The 20,729-nt window shown below is 41.5% G+C and overlaps 1 protein-coding gene and 1 long non-coding RNA gene across 3 annotated transcripts in view; one reads left to right on the forward strand and one right to left on the reverse strand.

Moving 5' to 3' along the window:
* The first annotated feature begins 104 nt into the window (after window positions 1-104).
* Window positions 105-10,603, forward strand: LOC128408322 (uncharacterized). Its single transcript, XR_008329035.1, has 3 exons — window positions 105-351; window positions 5,163-5,220; window positions 10,161-10,603. It is a non-coding gene; the product is annotated as an uncharacterized LOC128408322 (long non-coding RNA).
* An 818-nt stretch (window positions 10,604-11,421) lies between these two features.
* The window catches only part of IL17RD (interleukin 17 receptor D), a 58,660-nt gene continuing 49,352 nt past the window's right edge, over window positions 11,422-20,729 (reverse strand). The window contains exons 8-13 of one of the 2 annotated variants that reach the window (XM_053377871.1): window positions 20,033-20,098; window positions 19,265-19,319; window positions 18,099-18,209; window positions 16,175-16,338; window positions 13,149-14,088; window positions 11,422-12,062 (exon numbers count right to left, since the gene is read on the reverse strand). In XM_053377871.1, the coding sequence (XP_053233846.1) occupies window positions 11,947-12,062; window positions 13,149-14,088; window positions 16,175-16,338; window positions 18,099-18,209; window positions 19,265-19,319; window positions 20,033-20,098 (1,452 nt within the window). In that variant the 3' untranslated portion in view covers window positions 11,422-11,946. Of the gene's footprint in view, window positions 12,063-13,148; window positions 14,089-16,174; window positions 16,360-18,098; window positions 18,210-19,264; window positions 19,320-20,032; window positions 20,099-20,729 lie in introns of both variants that reach the window. The other variant, XM_053377870.1, reaches the window with a different exon arrangement.

Below are 20,729 nucleotides of genomic sequence, written 5' to 3' on the forward strand. Positions count from 1 at the left end.
CTCGGGAAGAGTTCCTCGTGGGGGTAACGGTAATATCCCTCCGTGTCGGAGTTGGGGTTCTGGAAAAGGGGGCGGTTCCCGCGAACACGGAAGTCGCGCCTTGAGCTTCCCTGCGCCCTTCTGCCTCGTCTCAAAATGGGGCGAGTGGGGGTCGCCGTCTTATTTATTAGTGCCAGTGGAAATATGCCCTGAAGCTGAGGTCTTTTGGTGTGTTTCTAACCTCTGCTTGTCTTAAAAGTTCCGTGGTTTTGAATAAGGCTGGAGCAGAGGTTATGGAAGCAAGTGAGAGCAATGCTCACGAAAGCAGGGATTTCTCCAAGCTGTATTTCAGAAGGTGTTAAAAGCGGGTCAGTATGAAAAGTACGCTCCTTTCCTCCCACAGAGATGCACTGTTAAGGGCGAAACTACACCACTGGAGAAAGTGCAATGTGCCAGCCTACCTTTGAAAGGGAGATCTGATTCAAACATGCCCAAACTTGAGAGACAGATGCAGCAGGAAGTTTAAAAGGCTCAGCCCTGTTGACACCACACACTTGCTACGAATTATTCTACTATATTTACAAAGCTAAATGGTTAATAGTTTTGCCTCGTTGCATATTTCAGTCCTTTCTTTGTACTTTCAAGTGGTGGCTGCATGTGCTGTGTTAAGGCATGCCAAGAAATAAATTGACTTGCATGCACTTATCTGCATAACGAAAAGCTTTTCAAAGTGTGTCAGCCATGCACTCTCTCCCTCACCACTACTCCACCCATTGGCTAAACTGCAGCGATGTCGTGGAAGGTTTGTGAACATTTCAATTGTTCAGGATGAAGTTGTTAGCATTAGAATGCTGACAGTGCAGCTTCTGTAAGGAAATAAAGCTTCAGGAAATAAGGTTAGGCAAGCAAATTTTGAAAGCTGGGAATTATAAACCAGGAAACAAGAGCAAGTAGGTTGAATAGAATTGGCTGAATTATCCACATTGAACCATCTGGTCAACTTTTTTTCTGCCCATTACTGGAACAAGCAGCCTCGTCCCATAATTCTTTCCTTATAGATTCACTTAATGCAGTAAGACTTCCAGGTAAACTTTTATTTAACTGATGCAAAAGCAACGCCTAGGGTGGCTTACAATGTTTAAATTTACAGTTTCATAAAAACAACAGTTTAAAACAACCAAGGATACTGGCTCAACAGTTAAAACCAAGCATAGAAAATAATAATAATAATAATAATAATAATAATAATAATAATAATAATAATAATAATTTATTTATACCCCGCCCATCTGGGTGGGTTTCCCCAGCCACTCTGGGGGGCTCCCAACAGAATAGTAAACAGAATAAAACATCAAACATTAAAAACTTCCCTGAAAAGTGAATTCTCTGCCACACACAACAAAGCCTGCTGGAATTCAAAGGTTTTTAGTAAGCAATGAGATACAGAGCAGGAGAGAGATAACCTTGGGACGATATGTTCCATAATCTAGGCATGGCAACTAAGAAAGCCCTCACAATAGGATTGGGCTACAAATCTGCCTTACATTAAAAAAAACTGATCAAAAGCTAGTACGTAGTATGTTTACCCCATTTTTAGTTGAAAGCAAAGACATCAACAATTACTGTCCCTGAAAGGTTTATATAAAACACTTAGCATTTGTATAGGTCTTAAGGTAATTTAAATATATTAATATTTCTCCATAATCCTTAAAGCAAGGCATGGTCTGGATATGTGTGATGGTGCAACCTTGCTAAAGCTAGCAAGTGTAAGTCTGGTCAGATGGGGAATTGCCTGGGAGTCTTAGGGATAATGCCTTTGAAGACTGTGGAAGACAGGTAGGATAAACATGTAATTCGACAGAGCTAGTCTGCTTTAAGGTAGGTTAATGCCATCACCCTCATATTGCAGAGATAACAGTGGCTTGAGTTAGACCACGATAAGAATCGCCAAACTAATACTTTGCTGACTTGCCCTAACTTTACTCAGACTCTTGCCAAATTCAGTGAGAGTTATGACTGCAGCCTTAGCTGTCACACTATACTGACTTAGTCTTTATTTCCAAAATGTTCTATCCTTAAAGCTATGTATTTATTTATTCAGCAGTTTTATCTTGTTCCTTAACAATACATTCTCTGGGCAGGGTACAAATTAGAAATATAACCTAAAATGAAAACACCAGATAAAACATCATTATCCTCAGAATAAAGCAGCATAAAACCAGTAGTGCCCAGGGTCTAAAAAGTACTCAGAAAGGTTTTTAAATGGAAAAGTCTGGGTTTAGAAGTTAAAAAGTAAATGACTGAAATCCCTCAATAACTGCTTTGGTGATTGCCCATAATCACAAGTTAAGCAGTAAGAAGGAGATCTAGGAAAAGATCAAGAGCTATATTTTTGGAAGTTCTGCTGAATGGACAATCCTAAAATAATCCCTGGAGGACTGAAGAGAGTTTTAAGGTTAACTAGGAAGATAGAGGTCTGTGGTAGTTATGATTGTTGCTCTTATTTAAAATATATGTTTATAAGCCACCATTACGCAGAGTATTAGGATAGAAATAATAATTTATTAAGTAAACATTTCTTCACACAGCCACAAGTGCAATGCAACATTCAGAAATGCATTATGAATACAATAGACAGTTCATTCTTTATGGTTTCAGTTCAACACTTGCTTCATCTCCATCCCTAATTACTGTGCAGTATACAAGCGTTACCCTAAATATACACTGTGGCTTCCTTTTAAACCAACTCCTCCTGCAACACCTTGGCATGTTTGCAAAGACTATAATAACAAGCAGCCAGCTTCCTTCTTTCATGACTAATGTGGTTTTACTGGAACATTCACAGGTTCTCAACAGTGCAATCCTAAATATATTGTTACAAAAGTTGGGTGCCTGTCCCTTTCTCTGCCAAGCGGTGGCAAGAGCCCATGGGGTCCCAGGCACACACACAGGGTCTGTGTCCCTTTGGAGAATAGAAGGCATGGCAGAGACTGTCATGCTTTAAGAAATATGGTTTAGTCACCTATTTACACCTTCAGTCTGCATGAAGCGAGTCCAGATCTTACGGCTTATACATTTCCGGAGGCAGCAGTGCAGGCAACCTTCAGTCTGCCTCCCTCAAAGATGGATCCTAGCTCCTCTCCCTTCTTCCTCCCAGAATCCCCTTGCCTTCCCCCCAGAGTAGTTACACTGGCAACCTCCCAAATCCCCAGTCTCTATTCACACCTGGGGGAAGAAGTTAATGGCCCTCTATTGTTTCTCTAGCTCGGCCTGGTTGGTTTGCTTGCATAAGCCAACCCAGGAATTCCCTGTCTGGCACAACTCTACAGTTTATGTTTTAATCCACATCCCAATTAATCAAAATCCTAACATTATTCATTCCTAGGGTTTAGGGGGGACACCCCCCATCTATAACAATATTAACTTTGAAGTAAATCCCATTGCTCTGTAGGAGAATATCTGCTTTGCATACAGGTTCCAACCCTGCCCCTGTAGACAGACATATCTCAAGTCACTTGGCTGCTAAAAGCATTGTCAGCTTGCTCTGAACAGGGTAGCAGTTTTCTAAGTCAAAAGATGGGAGGCAAATATCCTGAGCAACATGGTGGGAAGACCACTCTCCTTCCTGGGGGGGGGGCAGTTGGGGGTGGGCATCCGTGACCTTCCTGTGACCCAGCAGAGGGAGGAGTGATTCTGCCTGCATCATCGAAACTCCAAGCGACATCACGCCCCCCGGCTGACCAATCAGGTTAGCCAGTGGCCGTGGCCGCTGCAGGTAGTTAGGCATTGGGTAAGCCTGGTTCATGGAAGGGGAGGTTGTTGCCTCCACCTGCCCCTCCTTGTTAAGGGTATCCTGTTAAAGGGATCTGGGGGTGTGGATCCTGTCTGAAGCCTGGTCATGGGCTAGGGCCATGCCACAACCCCATTGGGGACTCTGGGGGTGCTCTTAATTTATGTATATCATATGGCTCCCCCTATCGGTGGTTGACTCTTAAGAGACTTCCTGCGGGCATGCAGGAGTCAGGATATAATCAGTTTCACCAAATGCCTAATCCAAACTGCTCACATCTGTAACCAATAAAGTTGTGGCCTTATTTATCCCATTAGGTAAAGGGACCCCTGACCATTAGGTCCAGTCGTGGAGGACTATGGGGTTGCAACGCTCATCTTGCTTTACTGGCTGAGGGAGCCGGCGTACAGTTTCCGGGTCATGTGGCCACCATGACTAAGCTGCTTCTGGCGAACCAGAGCAGCACACAGAAACACTGTTTACCTTCCCGCCGGAGTGGTACCTATTTATCTACTTACACTTTGACGTGCTTTTGAAACTGGTAGGTTGGCAGGAGCTGGGACTGAGCAACAGGAGCTCACCCTGTCGCGGGGATCTGAACCGCCGACCTTCTGATTGGCAAGTCCTAGGCTCTGTGGTTTAACCCACAGCGCCACCTGCATCCTATTTATCCCATTAGCTCAAAATATTTGTGTGTGTGTTAATTATCTAAGGGGAATGGTGGACCCCTGGGCCTCGCCAAGCAAGTTACTTAATCAGAAAGCAATGCAAGGCAGAGGATACCCAAGGTCTGTCCAGTTTTAGTTCTAATTTTAATTCATTAATAAATATCCATCCCAATACTTTTCTCTTGCCCTATCTTCCATCCTAACTCCAACGTATTTCCATTTAGCACTGTAGGCTTTCAAAGTATAGCACTATAATACATGTGGGAGGGAGAGACTTGGCTCACCCCAATACATACAGTTTTCAGCCCAGGGTGGAAGGAGGCCAGGACACTGGAGCAGACCCTTGACTGGATTTAAAACACACACCCTGTTAGTCACACACACCAAAAAGCAGCTCCACTTAGTTTGTTCAGAAGGCTTGGTGAAAATGAAAGTGTGCATGAAAATAAAAAAGAAACTTGAAGAGCAGCTCAAAGACCACATTCAGTATTGCTTTACAACACCAAAGAGAAGCTGGCTTGCAACATCTATATGAGAACAAAGAAATAAACAGCCAGCCCCCATGTGGATAGACGGAACCTCATGGTTAATAATAAGAGTAAAGCAAACCCCTAATTGTTTAGTTTATTCATGCTTTGACTGACGTGCCATCATAATAGTTGTCTCAAACTTTTCGGGATGTAGTAGACTTTACATTAACTTCATTCTGATTCACTGCTGGATAGTAAAAAAAACCCTGGGATTTTGGACATCTGGAAAATGGAGCTTTTGGCACAAAGAGAGGTATGTGAAGCAGCTTGTTATTCACATTGCCCAGGAGACAGCCTAAACTCTTTCTAACAGGTACTTTGCATGCCTCTCTCCTTTCTCTCTGACATCTAATTATTTGCTTTACAAAAAGGTAGATCTTTAAAAACGATCTATGGTGAATCAAATAAATAAAGAGTTTTATCCAGGTTAAAGTCATACTGCAGCAAATCATTCTGTACACCAGGGGCAACCAATGTGTTGTTTGACTGCAACTCCCATGATCCTTTATGAGTGTTCATGCTAGCTGGGAATGAAGGGAGCTGTAGTTCAATAATATCTGGAGGTCACCATGTTGGCTATCCCTGATGTAGACCATTAGCAACAAGCAACCCAGTTGAATCAGGATGAAAGGGAGAGAGAGAGAGATTGCATACAATAGCACATTTTCATGAGTTGAGTTGACAGATTTTGTAGTGTAGCATATTAGATACTTTCAAATATAATAACATAAGAGAAGCCTGTTGCATCACCCTGTTCTCACAGTAGCCAACCAGATACCTATGGGAAGCCCAGAAGGAGGAGATGAGCACGAGTGGAAAGTCCAGCAACTGGTAGTCAAAAGCATTACTGCTTCCAATCACAGAGGCAGAACAAGGCCATTGTGGCTAGTAGCCGCTGATAAGCTTTACCTCCATGATGGGCTTTTCCTCCATTAATTTGTCCAGAAGCCTAAGCCTCCCAGCCAGCACACATGCAGTTCTCTCCACTTCCTGCTGCTTCATCCCAGAACCCTTGCCAAATGCAACCCCCACTGCCGTTTACATCACACACACCCCCCCCCCGGTAATCTCTGTTTCAAATGCCTCCTGCAAAAGGAGTTTGTGGCTGAAGTAAGATCTGGTCTGACCTTTCTTACAGTTCCCCCTATTAGTTGTTACTTGTCACCCCCTCCTTCTAGTTGATTTTTCTCAGCTGAGGTGCAGGCAAACCATCAGACAGGATTCTCCACTTGAACAACTTGCTATTTGTTTTGCCTCTCCGTTCAGCAGCAACCAGGTTGCCGAGACCAGATCTGCCACTGGTTGTTGAGTTTTGGCTTGGTGTATGGGCTTTGCATGTCAAAACACAACACCTTTAATTGTGCATAAAACACACATGTCTGCAGTGTGCCAGTAAGCAGACATATTACAAGTCATAAATAGTCTACTAAGTGAAGTTTTGCCAAGGTCCCAGGGTATACAGTCTGAAAGCTCATGAAGTCACTACCTTGCTGAAGCTAAGCAGATCTGGTTCTGGTCAGTGCCTGAAAGGATGACTGCCTGCAAACCACATGTATGCCACCTTGGATTCCATAGTGGGAGAAAGGTTGGACAGAAATGTAAGAAAATAAATAAATTATGAAAAATGGCTTATCACCTTGTTTGCTGCAGTATGTTTTGTCACCCACTTGGAACAAAGCTTGAATTGGGCTTGCCTTAGTAATTATTAGCATAAATACAGAGAGCATTTATTAAGCTCTTCAACATTTTCTCCCATTTTACTTGCACAAGTTTCATTTGCACAAGTGCCAAGGAAATAATGTTTATAAACAGAATGTATTTTATTTATGTCATATCAAGGAGATGCAACAGTATGCAACATAAACACTGTTGTAATGCTAAAAAAAGATCAAATAGTTAAAAATACACATGCATATAAATCTAATATAAAAATGCAAGAAACACAGGATGAACTTTATGACATTTTATTCTGGTGTTAATCTCTAAAATATAGCAACATAAAAACTAAATTTATCCAAATATCAGCTACCGTCAAGAGCTTATATTCATGTACATAAACATGAAAACTGCTACATTTACTGAAGTGTTGACACATCTTGCAGTTTTCAATTTACACACAAAATAAGAATTATAAACATTAACAATTATTGTAACTCTGCATTTGTGTAATCTAAAAACAAAACCCAGAACACATAAGGGATTATGTTACCATTTGACAAACTTCAGTCTGTAGCAACAACACAACAAAAAATAGTAACCTATCCCCTAAAATGTACATTAACATTTTTGGCATACAAGAGTTTTGTTGCAAACCTTACTGGGTTGGAGTGGGAGCACATGTTTAACATGCTCCTCTTGAAGTTAAAAGTGCCTAACTGACTCATACCCAATGGTCACATCTGCACAACCTGGAATACGCTTGAGCTAGCCTTGGACTTGTGCACTTCTAACTCCTATGTTCTTGTCTCAGAGAGCCATGAGAAGTTTGGAAGTGTTTTTTTCTGCTTTTAGTTAGCTATAGTTTGTTATATTGTCTGGACCAACAAACTGTAGTTAACATTAACTCTGCTATACAGTCGTATCTCGGAAGACGAACAGAATCCGTTTTGGAAGTCTGTTTGACTACCAAAACGTTCGGAAACCAAAGCGTGGCTTCTGATTGGCTGCAGGAAGCTCCCAAAAGAACGTTCAGCTTCCAAAAGAATGCTCGAAAACCGGAATACTCACGTCCGGGTTTCAATCATTCGGGAGCCAAAACATTCAACTCCCAAGGCATTTGGGAGCCGAGGTACGACTGTACTTAAAAGCGAACTCCAAACTGCTGCTTCTGAAGTCCTGTTTTAAAATAACCATAGATTAAGGTTAACCGTAGTCTGTTGGTCCTGAGAACGTGACAAAGTAAAAGCAGGAGTCAAAGCTTCAAAATTCCTCCTTCCAACAATGCAAAAGGGTGTGTATGTGCAAGCCTGAAGCTCACATGTGTTCATTCTAGTTCACACACACTGTGATAAGTCATGGTTTAGTGTGTGGGGTGGACCAGCTCTTTTGTTTTCTGTGCTGAGTAGTCAACTTTTGGCATAATCCACCACGAGTTCCTCTAGTGCAAGTCACATTGGAATTAGAATTTACAAAGGGCCACAAGTTTTAATGAACCTTGCACAAGATTAATTCCAAGTAAATTTGTTCTTTGTCAAAAGTTCACCAGTCAAATTTCCTTGGGTACAATTTCAATTTTGAGATGAATAATTACGAGTAAAAGGGCAAAACTCAACTAAAGGCATGGATAAATATTTTGTAGGAGAACATCATCTCTTGGGGAAATAATCTTGGGCTTTTCATGGACTGTCTTTTGCTTGCTGGGATTGTTTTGTTGTTGTTTTTAAACCAATTTAGTAAGTGAGAAGTTAGCCAATGTGGAACGACTTACTTAGAAGAATCAGCAAGCAAAAGTACATCCCACTAAAGTCAGAGAAGCTTCTCCTCATGGGAAAGCCAAAGCATATGGAAAAAGAGGATGAGAAGAAAATAAATCCTTGAACTGATTTGCTTTGCCCCTGAGCTTGCTGTTTGCTACCTGTGGGTAACTGCCCTGACAGTCACCATCCAAAACAGAATAGAGAATGCACCATTTTGCACTGAAGTTATGTCTAGTATGCACATACATTACATTAAAGGCAATTAGCCTTCGTCTCAAATGTGTTTGCTTCACAGTCTTGCAAACCTTTTCTTTTTTCAGTCCTACTGCTGTTTTCAATCAGCAGAGAAAATAAGTTAGGGTTGTCATGCGTCCAGAATTTCCCAGACATATCCGGAATACTGGAGCCGGAAGCAGTGTCCAGGCAGAAATCTCAAAACTGTCTGGGAAATCCGGACATATGGCAAGCCATGTCTGCATTGTCGTTTTTGGCTATTTTCCTTAAAAACAGTCCAAAAACTCCATTTTATTTCACTGTTTGAAATATGGCAAACCTAAAATAAGTTGCTGTTTAGTTTTTGTTTACTTCCCATGGCAAAAGGCAGGCAACTTCTTATCATACGGCATGAGGGAGTGGGATGGTTTACCTACTGATGAGACTCATTTCTGTTCAAAACAACTGTCTAACAGGAGGGCTACTTTTCTGGCCACTGATGCTAGATGCAAATGCACGAAAGCAGTTGTTGGGAGAGTTCTTATTTTGGAAAAGAGAAGCTTGGAAAAGAGAGTCTTTAAATCCCTGCATGCTTCTCTCCATAAACACTGATCTCAAGGCTCCATGGGAGAGAGAAAAAGGCTGGGTGGGGGTTACAATGGAAAAGTAGTTGGCTGCTAAAGAGTTAAGCACCCACCCCCTAAAAGTACTAGAAAAAAATAAAGTATACTATCATGCCTTGACATAAGAACTTTTAGGAAGAGTTCGTTGGTTATCTATAGTACCACTGTTGCAATTTCTTTCCCACCATATAGATGCTCTACCTATTTTTATGGCTGTTCTTTGTCCCTAGGTAAGAAGTTACCTACTTTGGGTTACGGGGAAATAATTGGTGGTTGTTATCAATCACCTGTGTCAGAATAAAAGAACTGTCCGAAAGAGGAATGGCAAGCTGGCTGCAATATCACCTTTTTCACACTGCTAGTTCTGGAAAAAATGATTTAGAACAAACAAAACAGCAGAAGAGAACTCTGAAGTCTGGAGAAAGATCAAAGCAGTTATAGGCAATGCTTAGGCATTTACTTCTTGCTCTTTCAGGCTTACAAGCACATAAAAAAAATTTACCACCTGAAATTACACAAGCCAACCACATCAAATTGAAAATATTTATCCTTCAAGTGTCTGAAAACTTGACATCTGTAAGGAAAAACTGCCAAATTTGTGACTGAATTGAAAATCTGAAGAATTAAAATAATTAATTTAGGGCAAGTGTTAGTAACTTGTTGCTGAACTACAATTCCATTCATCCCTGACAATTGGCCATCCTACCTGGGGCTGCTGTAGTCTAACAACATGGGGGGGGGAGTTCTCTACTTAACTAGATATGGCATTTTCTGAACCCTTTCCCCAATTCACACTCCCCTCTCTCCAAGTGGAGTTTGCTTCTGATCTTGGAGCCAACTTGGGGGGGGGGGACTGGAGGGGAGTGTTTTGAGAGGAACAGCATGTGCAGAGGCAACACTAATTGTTGAGAATAAAGCACCCTCTTTGTATCTGTTCGCAGGCACCCAATGTTCTAGCTGCTGCATCATCTAGTTGGACCTTCCATTCAAAAATTTTATTATGTGTTTTGCTATCCTAGTTTGCCAAGTTTGCCACTTGTCTTTAAATTTAAAAAAAAAATCACTGAACACATTTTACTTTGAAATTAAGGGAAAGCTGCCAGACAGAAGTGCCTTGATTGCTGTGGAACGAAAAGTATTATGGGGCAACTGCTGGATGAACTTTCAAGTAATCAGGATACACAGGCTAGCTTTCCAACTGGTTAGCACACAAATAGAAAGGAGCAGGCAATAGAATATCAACCATGGCAGGCAGTGCAAAGTTTTTTTAAAAAAAATTAGCATAGTTACCTTGGGCAGAAATACCATTATTTACGGCAGTGATTCTTCAGCAAAATATCCTCTCATGTTTAAACCATTCAATAAAGTTTTCATTTCAGAATAACATCAACAGAGTTGCTTACTAAATTTGGTGTAGTTATTGCAATTAAACACTAACCCACCTTAGACTAAAACAGTTTTAGGGCAATTGTGATCAATACATTTAATACAATTGCAAAAGCTGTCTCTCAATGGACTTTGCTTAATGATTCCAAAGACTCTGAATATTAAATTCGCATGTACATCCAGATTTTTTCCATACATTTGACTGTTATGCACTTGTATTTTGTGTTGTTGTGCTGCTGCTGCACATACAACTTGTTTTAAAAAATGTATATGCTTAATACATTTGCGTCTTTTAAAAATACCAAACAAATGGGGAAAATAATGTATATATGCATGAACAATTATATATGTAACAAATCCATGGCACCAGTGTAAAATGGAGGTCATAACTTCATTATTATCTTATCATTAAGATTTTCTGAGATTTCTAGTATGATGTTAAGGACACTTTGTCAGTCATATAAAGCAAAGGTTCGGCTTTATAACAATTGCTTATAGCTTCCTCCTTTCTCAAAGCCTAATGGTTTTACTGGACTATACATAGTATTTTAGTGTTTACAGGTTCAACTAAGAACATTTGCAGAGATTCAATTTTCTCTAAACAACAAATAATTAATCCTAAAATGAAAGTCTGAAGAGAACTAGTAAGCATAATTGAGTTTAAATGTAAACTATTCTCAAACTGAAATGGCAAAATAAAGATTAACATAAATATGTCCACAGGTTAACATAAGACACAAAAAATGTGACATGTTTTAATTTTCTGCCAAAACACAATGGGGCAGATAAACATGAATGAAAAAAATGAGAGATTTCTTCTTTTTTAAATAAAGTCTAACCTTTATAGAACTAGTCTTTGGCATTTTAACACTGAATTCTGCCCTTCCATCCCCCAATTCCTGCTGCAGACTTATTATTGTGGAAAGTACTTTAGTATTTAAGAGCCAGAAGCATATATAATATAATGCACTGAATTATCAGAGTGCCAGACATTACTGGCAACTCATTTTGTACTTCAAAATATATATTTCAGAAAGTAGACATGTTCAGTTTCTGTATATCTAAACTTGATCATGAGTCTGGTTCTAGGAAGAACTTTTTTTAATAAAAAAAATCTTAGCTGTTACAGTATCAAAGCAGAAAATACTTTATTTTATTTTTTAAAAAAGAACTATGTATAAAAATATACTGGCCATAAACTCTCCTGGGGAGCAACAGATAATCTGCTAGGAAAGTGTATTTTCCTTCAAGTAAGTCAAGTGGCTGTGATAATGCAGAGATTAATGCATACACAGAGGCTGTCGATGATAAAGTGGCAATGCGTAACAATCTTGCAGTGTGTTATAAAGGTGCGATCGCCTGCAGTTCTTCAGTGTGGATATGGCAGTGAAGTTCTGCTTTACATATTCCAGGCACTAAGGATTTGGTGGCAGCAAGCAAAGGAGGTTCTTCTTCTCCTACAAGGAAAAATGTAGGAAATGTCCAGTTATCCAATTAGTTTCAACTTCAATTCAAAATACAGTAAAATACAACATGCAAACAAGCTCTGTCCCAAAACAATTCCAGGAAAAGAAAGGAAGGCAGGAAAAGACCAAACTTTCCCTGATCCTTCTTTCCCCTGCCCTGTGATCTACCACCAACTGCCCCGTGGGAAGGATCCTAATGGCTTTTTCTATTTTGAATGCTGTATCCAGCTCTGTACATGTGGATTTCCATTCGCGAAACAAGACTTCCCCTTTTTCTCCCCACACACCCTCAGAATCTGTTCTGGAAGGTCCTTCTGACTCTCTGCAGAAGGGGTTGCAGAGGAGAGGAAAGGAGGAAGTTCAGGATAATATGTAAAAATGGAGTGGTGGGATCTGAGCTTCGGAGGGATACATAAAGTAAGACAAAAGGAGAAGTAGCATACAAAACCTAAACTTATTCAAAGCTATCTGTAGACCAAAGCTGTGAAAAGGCTAGTGCTGTGTAAAAAAATCACAGGGAGCAGTTCTGATAGGTGAAAAAACCAATAACAAGATTAATCAGAGCTGCACAAAAGTCTGTGAAAAGCTCAGCACAGAAAAGCCTAACCCGGTGTAAATTTTAAGCAAGAATGAAGTCTAAAAGAAAGAAACAGCCACACCCAACTTATATGGGTGGGTGGGGGTGGAGTTGAAGTAAATATGGAATTCAGTGGAGAATTTAAAGTTTATTTTCGGCCCCTAGCATCCCAAAACCTCCTGCTACTTGCTGATATGTTTTTCTAATTACTGCATAGACTCATACAAGTTGGAAGGGACCCTGATAATCATCTAGTCCAACCCCTGCAATGCAGGAATATACAGCTATCCCTTACAGGTGTTGTCCCAATACATGGTGTTGTCAAGCACCATGCCCTAACCAACTGAACTATCCTGCTAATTCTTCATTGCTCACAACTAAAATTTGGTGCTGTATTGTAGAACAGCAGATGAAGCGGGAGCATTATTCTACTCAAATGTCCAGTTATATAAATGTTTAGACTGTAACTTGAGTGTAGTTCACTCTCTGTTCCATCTTACCCAGTCCTGATGATGAGGAGACGCTCTCTGCAATGGAACAGGTTTCAATTTGGTCTGCTATGAGTCCTTCCATTAAAGGGAGTGATAATTCAGATGAAGGAACAGAAGAATCATAAATCCCAGAGTCCCTGGGCATATCTGGGAGATTGGCAGCCTTTACGACATGTAGCAATGGCTGAAGAATGCAGCTACTGTTCTGAATGTCCTGAGAGTCTCTGTCCTCGCCAAGATTAAAATGTTGCATCACACAATGAGAGTCTGAATTCAAAGGTAGAACAATATTTGCATCTGCTTTCAGGAAGAAATCCCCATCAGTCACTTGTTTACCGACTAAGTCATTTAGTACCAATCCAGAGTCGAATTTTTCCATCACTGGCTCTTGGTAATGTAAAGGAGGTGGGCGGAAGGGAACAAACTGCTTTTCAAACCAGTCTGGCTCCTGGTCAATATATTGGTGCATGTTGCAAATGGCTACATAAAGAGACCGCCCAGATTTGCTCCTGAAATAATTCCTCTTGCTGATGTGTACAGGATACAATTCTGAATCATGAAGGCTAAGATCTCTGGACTGTAAATGGGAGTAAAGCTGAGGCAGGTTATCCATGAGTTTGTACTTTGTAGTTAAATCCAGAACACCAGGAACATCACCCTCACAGGAGTAATCAAAGTAGACAGCAATGAACTTGCAGAGGTCATGTGAGTTCTGTTTTGCATGGCGCAGCTTCTCTGCTATTATAGCTACAGCGACCAGAAACAGTTCTCCCTTTGCAACATCCTTCTCCTTGGGTCCCTTATGCTTCCAGTTCTTTTTCTCCACAAAGTATTTCATTCCTTTGGAACACACAATGATAATATACTGGGACTCGTTGATTTTTCGATGAAGCCACTCTTTTTGCCCTTCTTTACAAATCCTTAGATCTTCCCATAAGTCTAAAGAAACCTAGAAAAAAATATTATTAAAACCATCATCTAATGGACTGACATTTACTAAACATGTATTATGCTCAGTAACTTGTATGTGGCTTTATGCACAGACCTTCCTAAGTAGGGATGGAGAATTTGTGGATCTCAAGATGCTGCTGGACTACAACTTCCATCATCCCTGACCGTTGGACATGCTGGGTAGGGCTGAAGGGAGTTGTAGTCCAATGGCATATGGAGGGCTACAGGCAGGTTCTCCATCACTGCATTATAGGTTTGTCTAAGAAGTTCATACTTTGAGATTATTATTATTATTTGAAAGTTAATAATTTCAAGATAATAGGTGTGTGTGTGTATGCATGTGAACATACACTGCACACACAATCCAGTTTATTATGCATGAACTGTAAAATGCAAGGTTGGTTTACTTGCCTCAATCCTACATTATAACCCCCACCCAAGAATACAGATGCTTAGCTGCATAAAAAACAGCAGCTTAATTACAGAAGCCACTGTAATACACCCTTGGAGCTCCATGACAGTAAGTGCATATGCCAAAGGTATTTTTGTTGAACTGCCCCCAATATTGATGTGAAATTTTCATGCACACAAGATCTGATGGATGGGGCTAAGGCACTTGAGCATTAATTTGTACCTTTAAAAAAATTGGTACCCTTTCTAAATAAATATGGTTTGTATCCAACCAAGTCATTCCCAGAGTAGACTAGTTAAATAAATGGATATTGATTTCAGCGGGTCTACTCTGGGTATGATTTAGCCCTCCTGAAAAGAAACTAAAGCAGAATACAGGCAATGACTTTTACAAAGATTTGACCACTAGAGGTCAGACATGCTGTATAAATCTCTATGCAAAAAATAAATCAGCATTTAAATTCATACAAACACCAATTAATTTAAACCTCACAGAGACAGGATTAACACTGAACAAAGACAACTCTAAATGACTCCTGCAGGCTAATTCCACCCCCTCACTTTTTGCCAAATCTAGCTATTTAAAGTACAAATTTTCGAATATTAAAAGAGTGAGAGAGAAAAACAGAATTATGGGGTTGGAAGAGATCCTAAGGGTCATCTAGTTCCGGGGTCAGCAAACTTTTTCAGGAAGGGGCCAGTCCTCTGTCCCTCAGACCTGGTGGGGGGCCAGACCCACCCTCTCCCAAAAGCACCCCCCTCGCGAAAGGACCCTCTGCTGCCGCCACTCATGCCACCACCGCCTCGTCTTCAGCAGCGTCGGCAGTGGCCCTTGTCCTGGCGGGGTGCAGAGCCCAAGCCGTTGGCCTGGGCGGCGGAGACAGCCTCCACCCCACTGCCACTTTCTCCCACTCAGCTCTTGCTGCTCAGCCACCTCTGGGCGCCGCCTCTTCCTTCCCGCTGAGGCAGCTGAGCGGTGGGAGGAAGCGCCAGCGGAACAGAGCCCATGTTGCTGGCCTGGGCAGTGGAGACAGCCTCCGCACTGCCGCCCCTTCCTCCCTCTCGGCTGCTTCCTCCACTTTTGGGCGCCACGCCTTCCTTCCTGCTGAGGCAGCTGAGCAGAAGGAAGTGCCCAAGTGGGAAGAGCCGAGCGGGAGGAAGCGGCGTCAGTGTGGAGGCCACGCCAGCGTCGCCACCCGCCCAGAGGCATCAGCAGCTTCTGATTGGCTGCAGGAGCTTCCTGCAGCCAATCAGAAGTCGCGTCATGTCGCAGAAATCATTCCCCACACAGCGAGGCCTCCGCGCTGCGCCGGTTTAGCATGGGGACTGACTGACCAAGTGGGTGGCAGGGTCCGCAAGGTTTGTGGGCCAGATTTAACAAGCCCGGAAGGCCGCATCCGGCCAGCGTGCCTTAGTTTGCCGACCCCTGATCTAGTCCAACCCTTACAATGAAGACTGCCTGAACCAATAGTGTATTAAGAGATAGGATTAGGATTCCAGGGCTTTATGGAACCAACATTTCATCAGTATTTTTTTTTTTTTAATTTGCATGGTCCACCAATAATGGTTTCATGGCTAGGCAACTTCTAGAACCAGCCATTATGAGGCTCATGCTATTCGCATAACTTGTACAAGTAAATGCAAAGCACTGGCAGCAGCTACAAAGAGTTTACCTCACAACCACAGAAGTCCTGGAGGAAATAGGCAAAGCACTGGATGACATTAATGTGCTTCTGACAATCTTTATTGGAATAGCAGATGAACACTTTGGGCCGAGGTCGTTGCCTTTCCACATGGAGGGCAGCAGAATAGGTTGAAGATTCTGAACTCTCCTCATCTAAATGGGAATAGATATTTTCTAAATTGAAAAAAAAGTAAAGGATTTTACTAGCTACATACATACAGGTGCTGCCATTTTTTTCCTGCTTCAGCTTCAAACTTTAGCAGCTGATACATTTATCTTAATTTCCCAAAATAATTTCCCAAAATTTTCCCTTCCAACTACAGACACCTTAAAACCAAATCCTCTTCAGCCATTCAACATAGTTGGAAGATCTTACTGCTTGCCTGTTAAATGAATGCTCACTGACTGTGCCACTGGAGAGCTGCTAATGGAAACATTTGGGTCTAACAGACATGCACAAACAACTCTCTGCAGGTGCAGATTACTGTCATCCTCTACACGCTACAGCTGATCAGGGTTGGCCCTGTCATTAGACACCGTGAGGCAGCTTTCAGGGTGTTTTGAAAAGGCATTTGCTGTTCCACCTCAGGTAGCAAGATGCCATGGGCTAGCCCTGTAGCTCATATAGCGCAAATCCAGAGTCTCATCCTAAACATCAGAAAAGTACCACCAGTGTGTCAAGCTGCAAAGTCCAAAAAAATTAACTCTAGCAATGCAAGCAATTTAACTCTGGGCACAACCTGTAGAAGGGCTCTGGTGATGGTGCAACCCTAGCTTTTCCCAGCCTCCACCCCAAGGATTAAGCCAGGGGTCGGCAAACTAAGGCCCATGGGCTACAAGTGGCCCATGGGGGTCATTTAACCAGCCCACAAGCCGTACCTGACCTGAGCCACCCGCTCAGCGAGTCCCCGCGAACTGTGCTAAACCAGCACAGCGCAGCACGGGGACTTGCTTTTGCGGCGCTGGAAATCGTGTCTGCGCAGATGCACGAAATCATGGGCGTGCACGCTCACGAAGGGATCTCCGCTGGAGTGAACCAGCCCAGGCAAAGTAAACCTTGCTGACCCCTGGACAAACTTCAGCCATTGCTGAGGCCAAGGGACCTAGGCAGATGTCTGGGAAATCCCGGACATGTCCTCTTTTGGGGGGCCAACATGCCCATCTAGGGGACATTTTTACATTTTAAAGGAACTGTTTGGGTTTGGGGGGATTTATTTATTTGCTTATTTATTTGGCTTGGGCACAGGCTGCTCTGCATGCTGCTGCTAGCCCAAGCCGGGGAAAGGGGCACATGGGCATGGCGGCAGCCTCTTGTGCCCCTTTCTCTGGCTCGGGCTGGCAGTGGCTCAGGCTATCCCCTTTTACTCTTCAAGATATGGCAACCCCAAAGGGACCACATGACCCAGGAGATGCATACCAAACTACAAGTACTGCTAAGATTGACTGGAGGAGTTGCAGTAGATAAAGTGCATCTCTGGGTAAAGGTCACAGCTGTGTCACCCCTTGCTGAATGGAAATCTCACCACCCAAAGATAAGGCTAGAGTTTGCTGAGCAAGAGCAAGTTAATCTCATTGTAGGGTTACAGTTAGGCTGGAGATTCCAGGAGCAAAACAGGGTTGAAGGAGAATCACAGACTTGCAGAGTTGGAAGGGTCATCTATTTTATTTATTAAATTTGTATACTGCCCTATATCTCTAAGTGTCAGGGCAGTTCAACCGCCCACAATGCAAAAATCTTTTACCCACTTTGGGGCTCAAACCTTGAAATTAAGAGTCACATGCTCCATCTACAGAGCTATCCATAGCACTTCTAACAGCAGAATCCAGCTTTAGAAGCAAATATGTTTCCTTCCAATGTTAGCACTGCTATAGACATTTCCCTCTTATAATTTATCCTGTGGAAAAATACATACCTTGCTGCTTTTTGCGGCACATCACTGTGAAAAGTGTTGCAAATGCAGAGACGACAACCAATGGAACTGTAATGGCTATTGCTCTTATCGGCCCAGCCCATGGGGAGTGCACTTTGAAAAGTAGAGGAAAACCACTAAATTAGCTCTTCTCAAATTGTGATATTCTTAACGATCTCATCTTCCTACTGCCATTGCTGGCAAGCCTACATTAACTAAATGGCTTCTTTTTTTTGCAATACTGCTATATTAAATCATATATTTGCAGTATGTTGTTTGTTTCTATTAAGTCCATTGTAGTGCATGCATCAGAAATAGAGGGCCACTCTCCCATCTCCATGTAATTGGTATGGGGGGCACTATTGCAAAAATTCCTCCACCCTATATATCTTTCCATCAATTATCACAATTATAGAATTCACCATCAATCCAAGAAAACTAGCACACAGTAGAGGGTGATACACCAGTGGCAGCCAAAAGGGTGCCCTCTGGATGCTGTTAAGATTAGACTGCACTACAACTCCCATCATCCCAATTGCTTGCATATGGCTGATGGGAACTGGAGTTCAGCAACTTCTGGAGGGCATCATAATGGCTGTCCTTGCTATACAAACTCCACCTTGTAGAACAACCCAACCTCAAACATGCTTCGCACTATTTAACATTGTGTGGATAACCCATCACACAGGGTACAGCACTGACGAGAGAGGAAGGGCCTCTTCTTGTGATGTAATGCAGGGGTTCCCAAACTGTGATCTGCAGACCACTACAAGCTTCATTCAGGTGGTCTGCAGCATGTCTGAGAAAAACACAATCTGAATTCTATGGAATTCAAACTGTAAATACAATATAAGAAATAAAGGAAGCAGCAAAATACAATATAAGAAATAAAAAGAAGCAATTACAATAAAATGAAACATCATATAGCATTTAAACACAGCACATTACAACTGCTGCAACAGGCGGAATAATCATTAAGTGGTCCACCTCAGCAATTTTCAAGTGATCTATGGAGAAAGACCACAGCTGCAAGAACTTCCAGAGCAAAGGGTCAGTGTAGAGCTGGCCCATAACTTTTAACCTTAACTGGGAGTTAACTGGAGATTAAGAATTATTCTTCAGATGGAAATGGCAAATTAACATCTCTTTCAAGTAGAAATATATCATACCTGGTTTTAATGCATAATGCATTGTTTTCCTTGTTGTATTGGTATCGTCAACCAGCTTTTAAAAAAAGGGAGGGAGGAGAAAGAAATTTTAAATGCTTTATAACAATATCTATTTTTAGAGATATGACAAATCACTGCTAAGTACCCATGAGTCAAGAAAAAAGTGATGTTACTGGTAAAATAAGAATTGTGTACACTTTTTATTCATTTGATGAATAAAAGTGATGACTTGCCTGTGTGAATGAGTCCTTTAGCCTCAAATACAGAAGCTTAGTATTGCCTCAAACACAATGCTTTTTAATAGAACTGATTTCACAGAATCAACTGTGAAGCATCCAGTAAACAAAGAGCAACCACACTTTGAAAACATGAATGAACCAGTCTGGCTTTTTTTAAAAAACAACAACAACAACAACAACAACACAAATTAGAGCTATGAAATTAATTAGACATGTTTGGGGGGGGGGGACTTCAAACATGTTGAAGAGTCTCTCCAACCCGCAAATAATGTTAGTGTTAATAAGATAAGAATCAAGGTTTAAAACTCTTCTTTGGATCAAGAGTTACAAAGATAGCTTGATTTCAAGCTGCCACCCCTCTTCTATTTGCAAATAAGCAACCTTTTCACCATGGCAGTAATGTAATGATGTAGCATTGTCTAACTACATTCCTAGCTTCAAAGGAGATGCAGAATGCTGACACCTTTAATTTTGAAGGAGAATAATTTCTGTGAGCCCCAACTTCTCAGACTACAAATAATTGCATTACCTCTATTATATAATCTCCTGGTGAGACATTCTGAAGAATACAGCTTGTGACATCTGTATTTTTTTCCTACGGAGATATGAAATGAATTGTTTTCTTGTAAGTCATTTGTATGCTAAGCAGAAGATGCACTCCCATTAAAAAGTAGTCAATTTGGAAATTCATACTGCATCGGAAATTCATCCAGTACAAATAAAGGCAAACACAGAACAATGTTATTAAGCCCAAAGACTTTGGAGTCATTGATCAAATGAATGAATGAATGAATGAATGAATATTTATTATTTTTACCCCACCCATCTGGCTGGGTTTTCCCAACGACTTAATGTCTCACATTAAGAAATCAGAGCCCATGACCTAAAATCCAATAGTGAACACAGGACTGTGTTCCTTCCCAGAGTCAAATGAGAACTCTGCTGCACTCACAGACTGGCTCAGCTGGTTCAGAGCCAAGTGTATCAGACTGCCCAAGGGAGCAGATTCCAAAGACAAATACATATGATTGAAAGCAATCAGTATTTAACCCAAGGAAATTAGAATTGCCGTTCTTGTGGCCTTTGGTGAAAACCTTACATTAGCATTCAATAGAAAGATGTACAACTTTAAACGACCCTTAGCCCAGATACATTGCTTACTGTTCTCAGGTTGCAAAAAACCCCAGAACAAAATTTCCTACCCCCACCCCCAAAATGCAAGAGCA

The sequence above is a fragment of the Podarcis raffonei genome, chromosome 2 (assembly GCF_027172205.1).
Source record: "Podarcis raffonei isolate rPodRaf1 chromosome 2, rPodRaf1.pri, whole genome shotgun sequence".
Taxonomy (NCBI): Eukaryota; Metazoa; Chordata; class Lepidosauria; order Squamata; family Lacertidae; genus Podarcis; species Podarcis raffonei.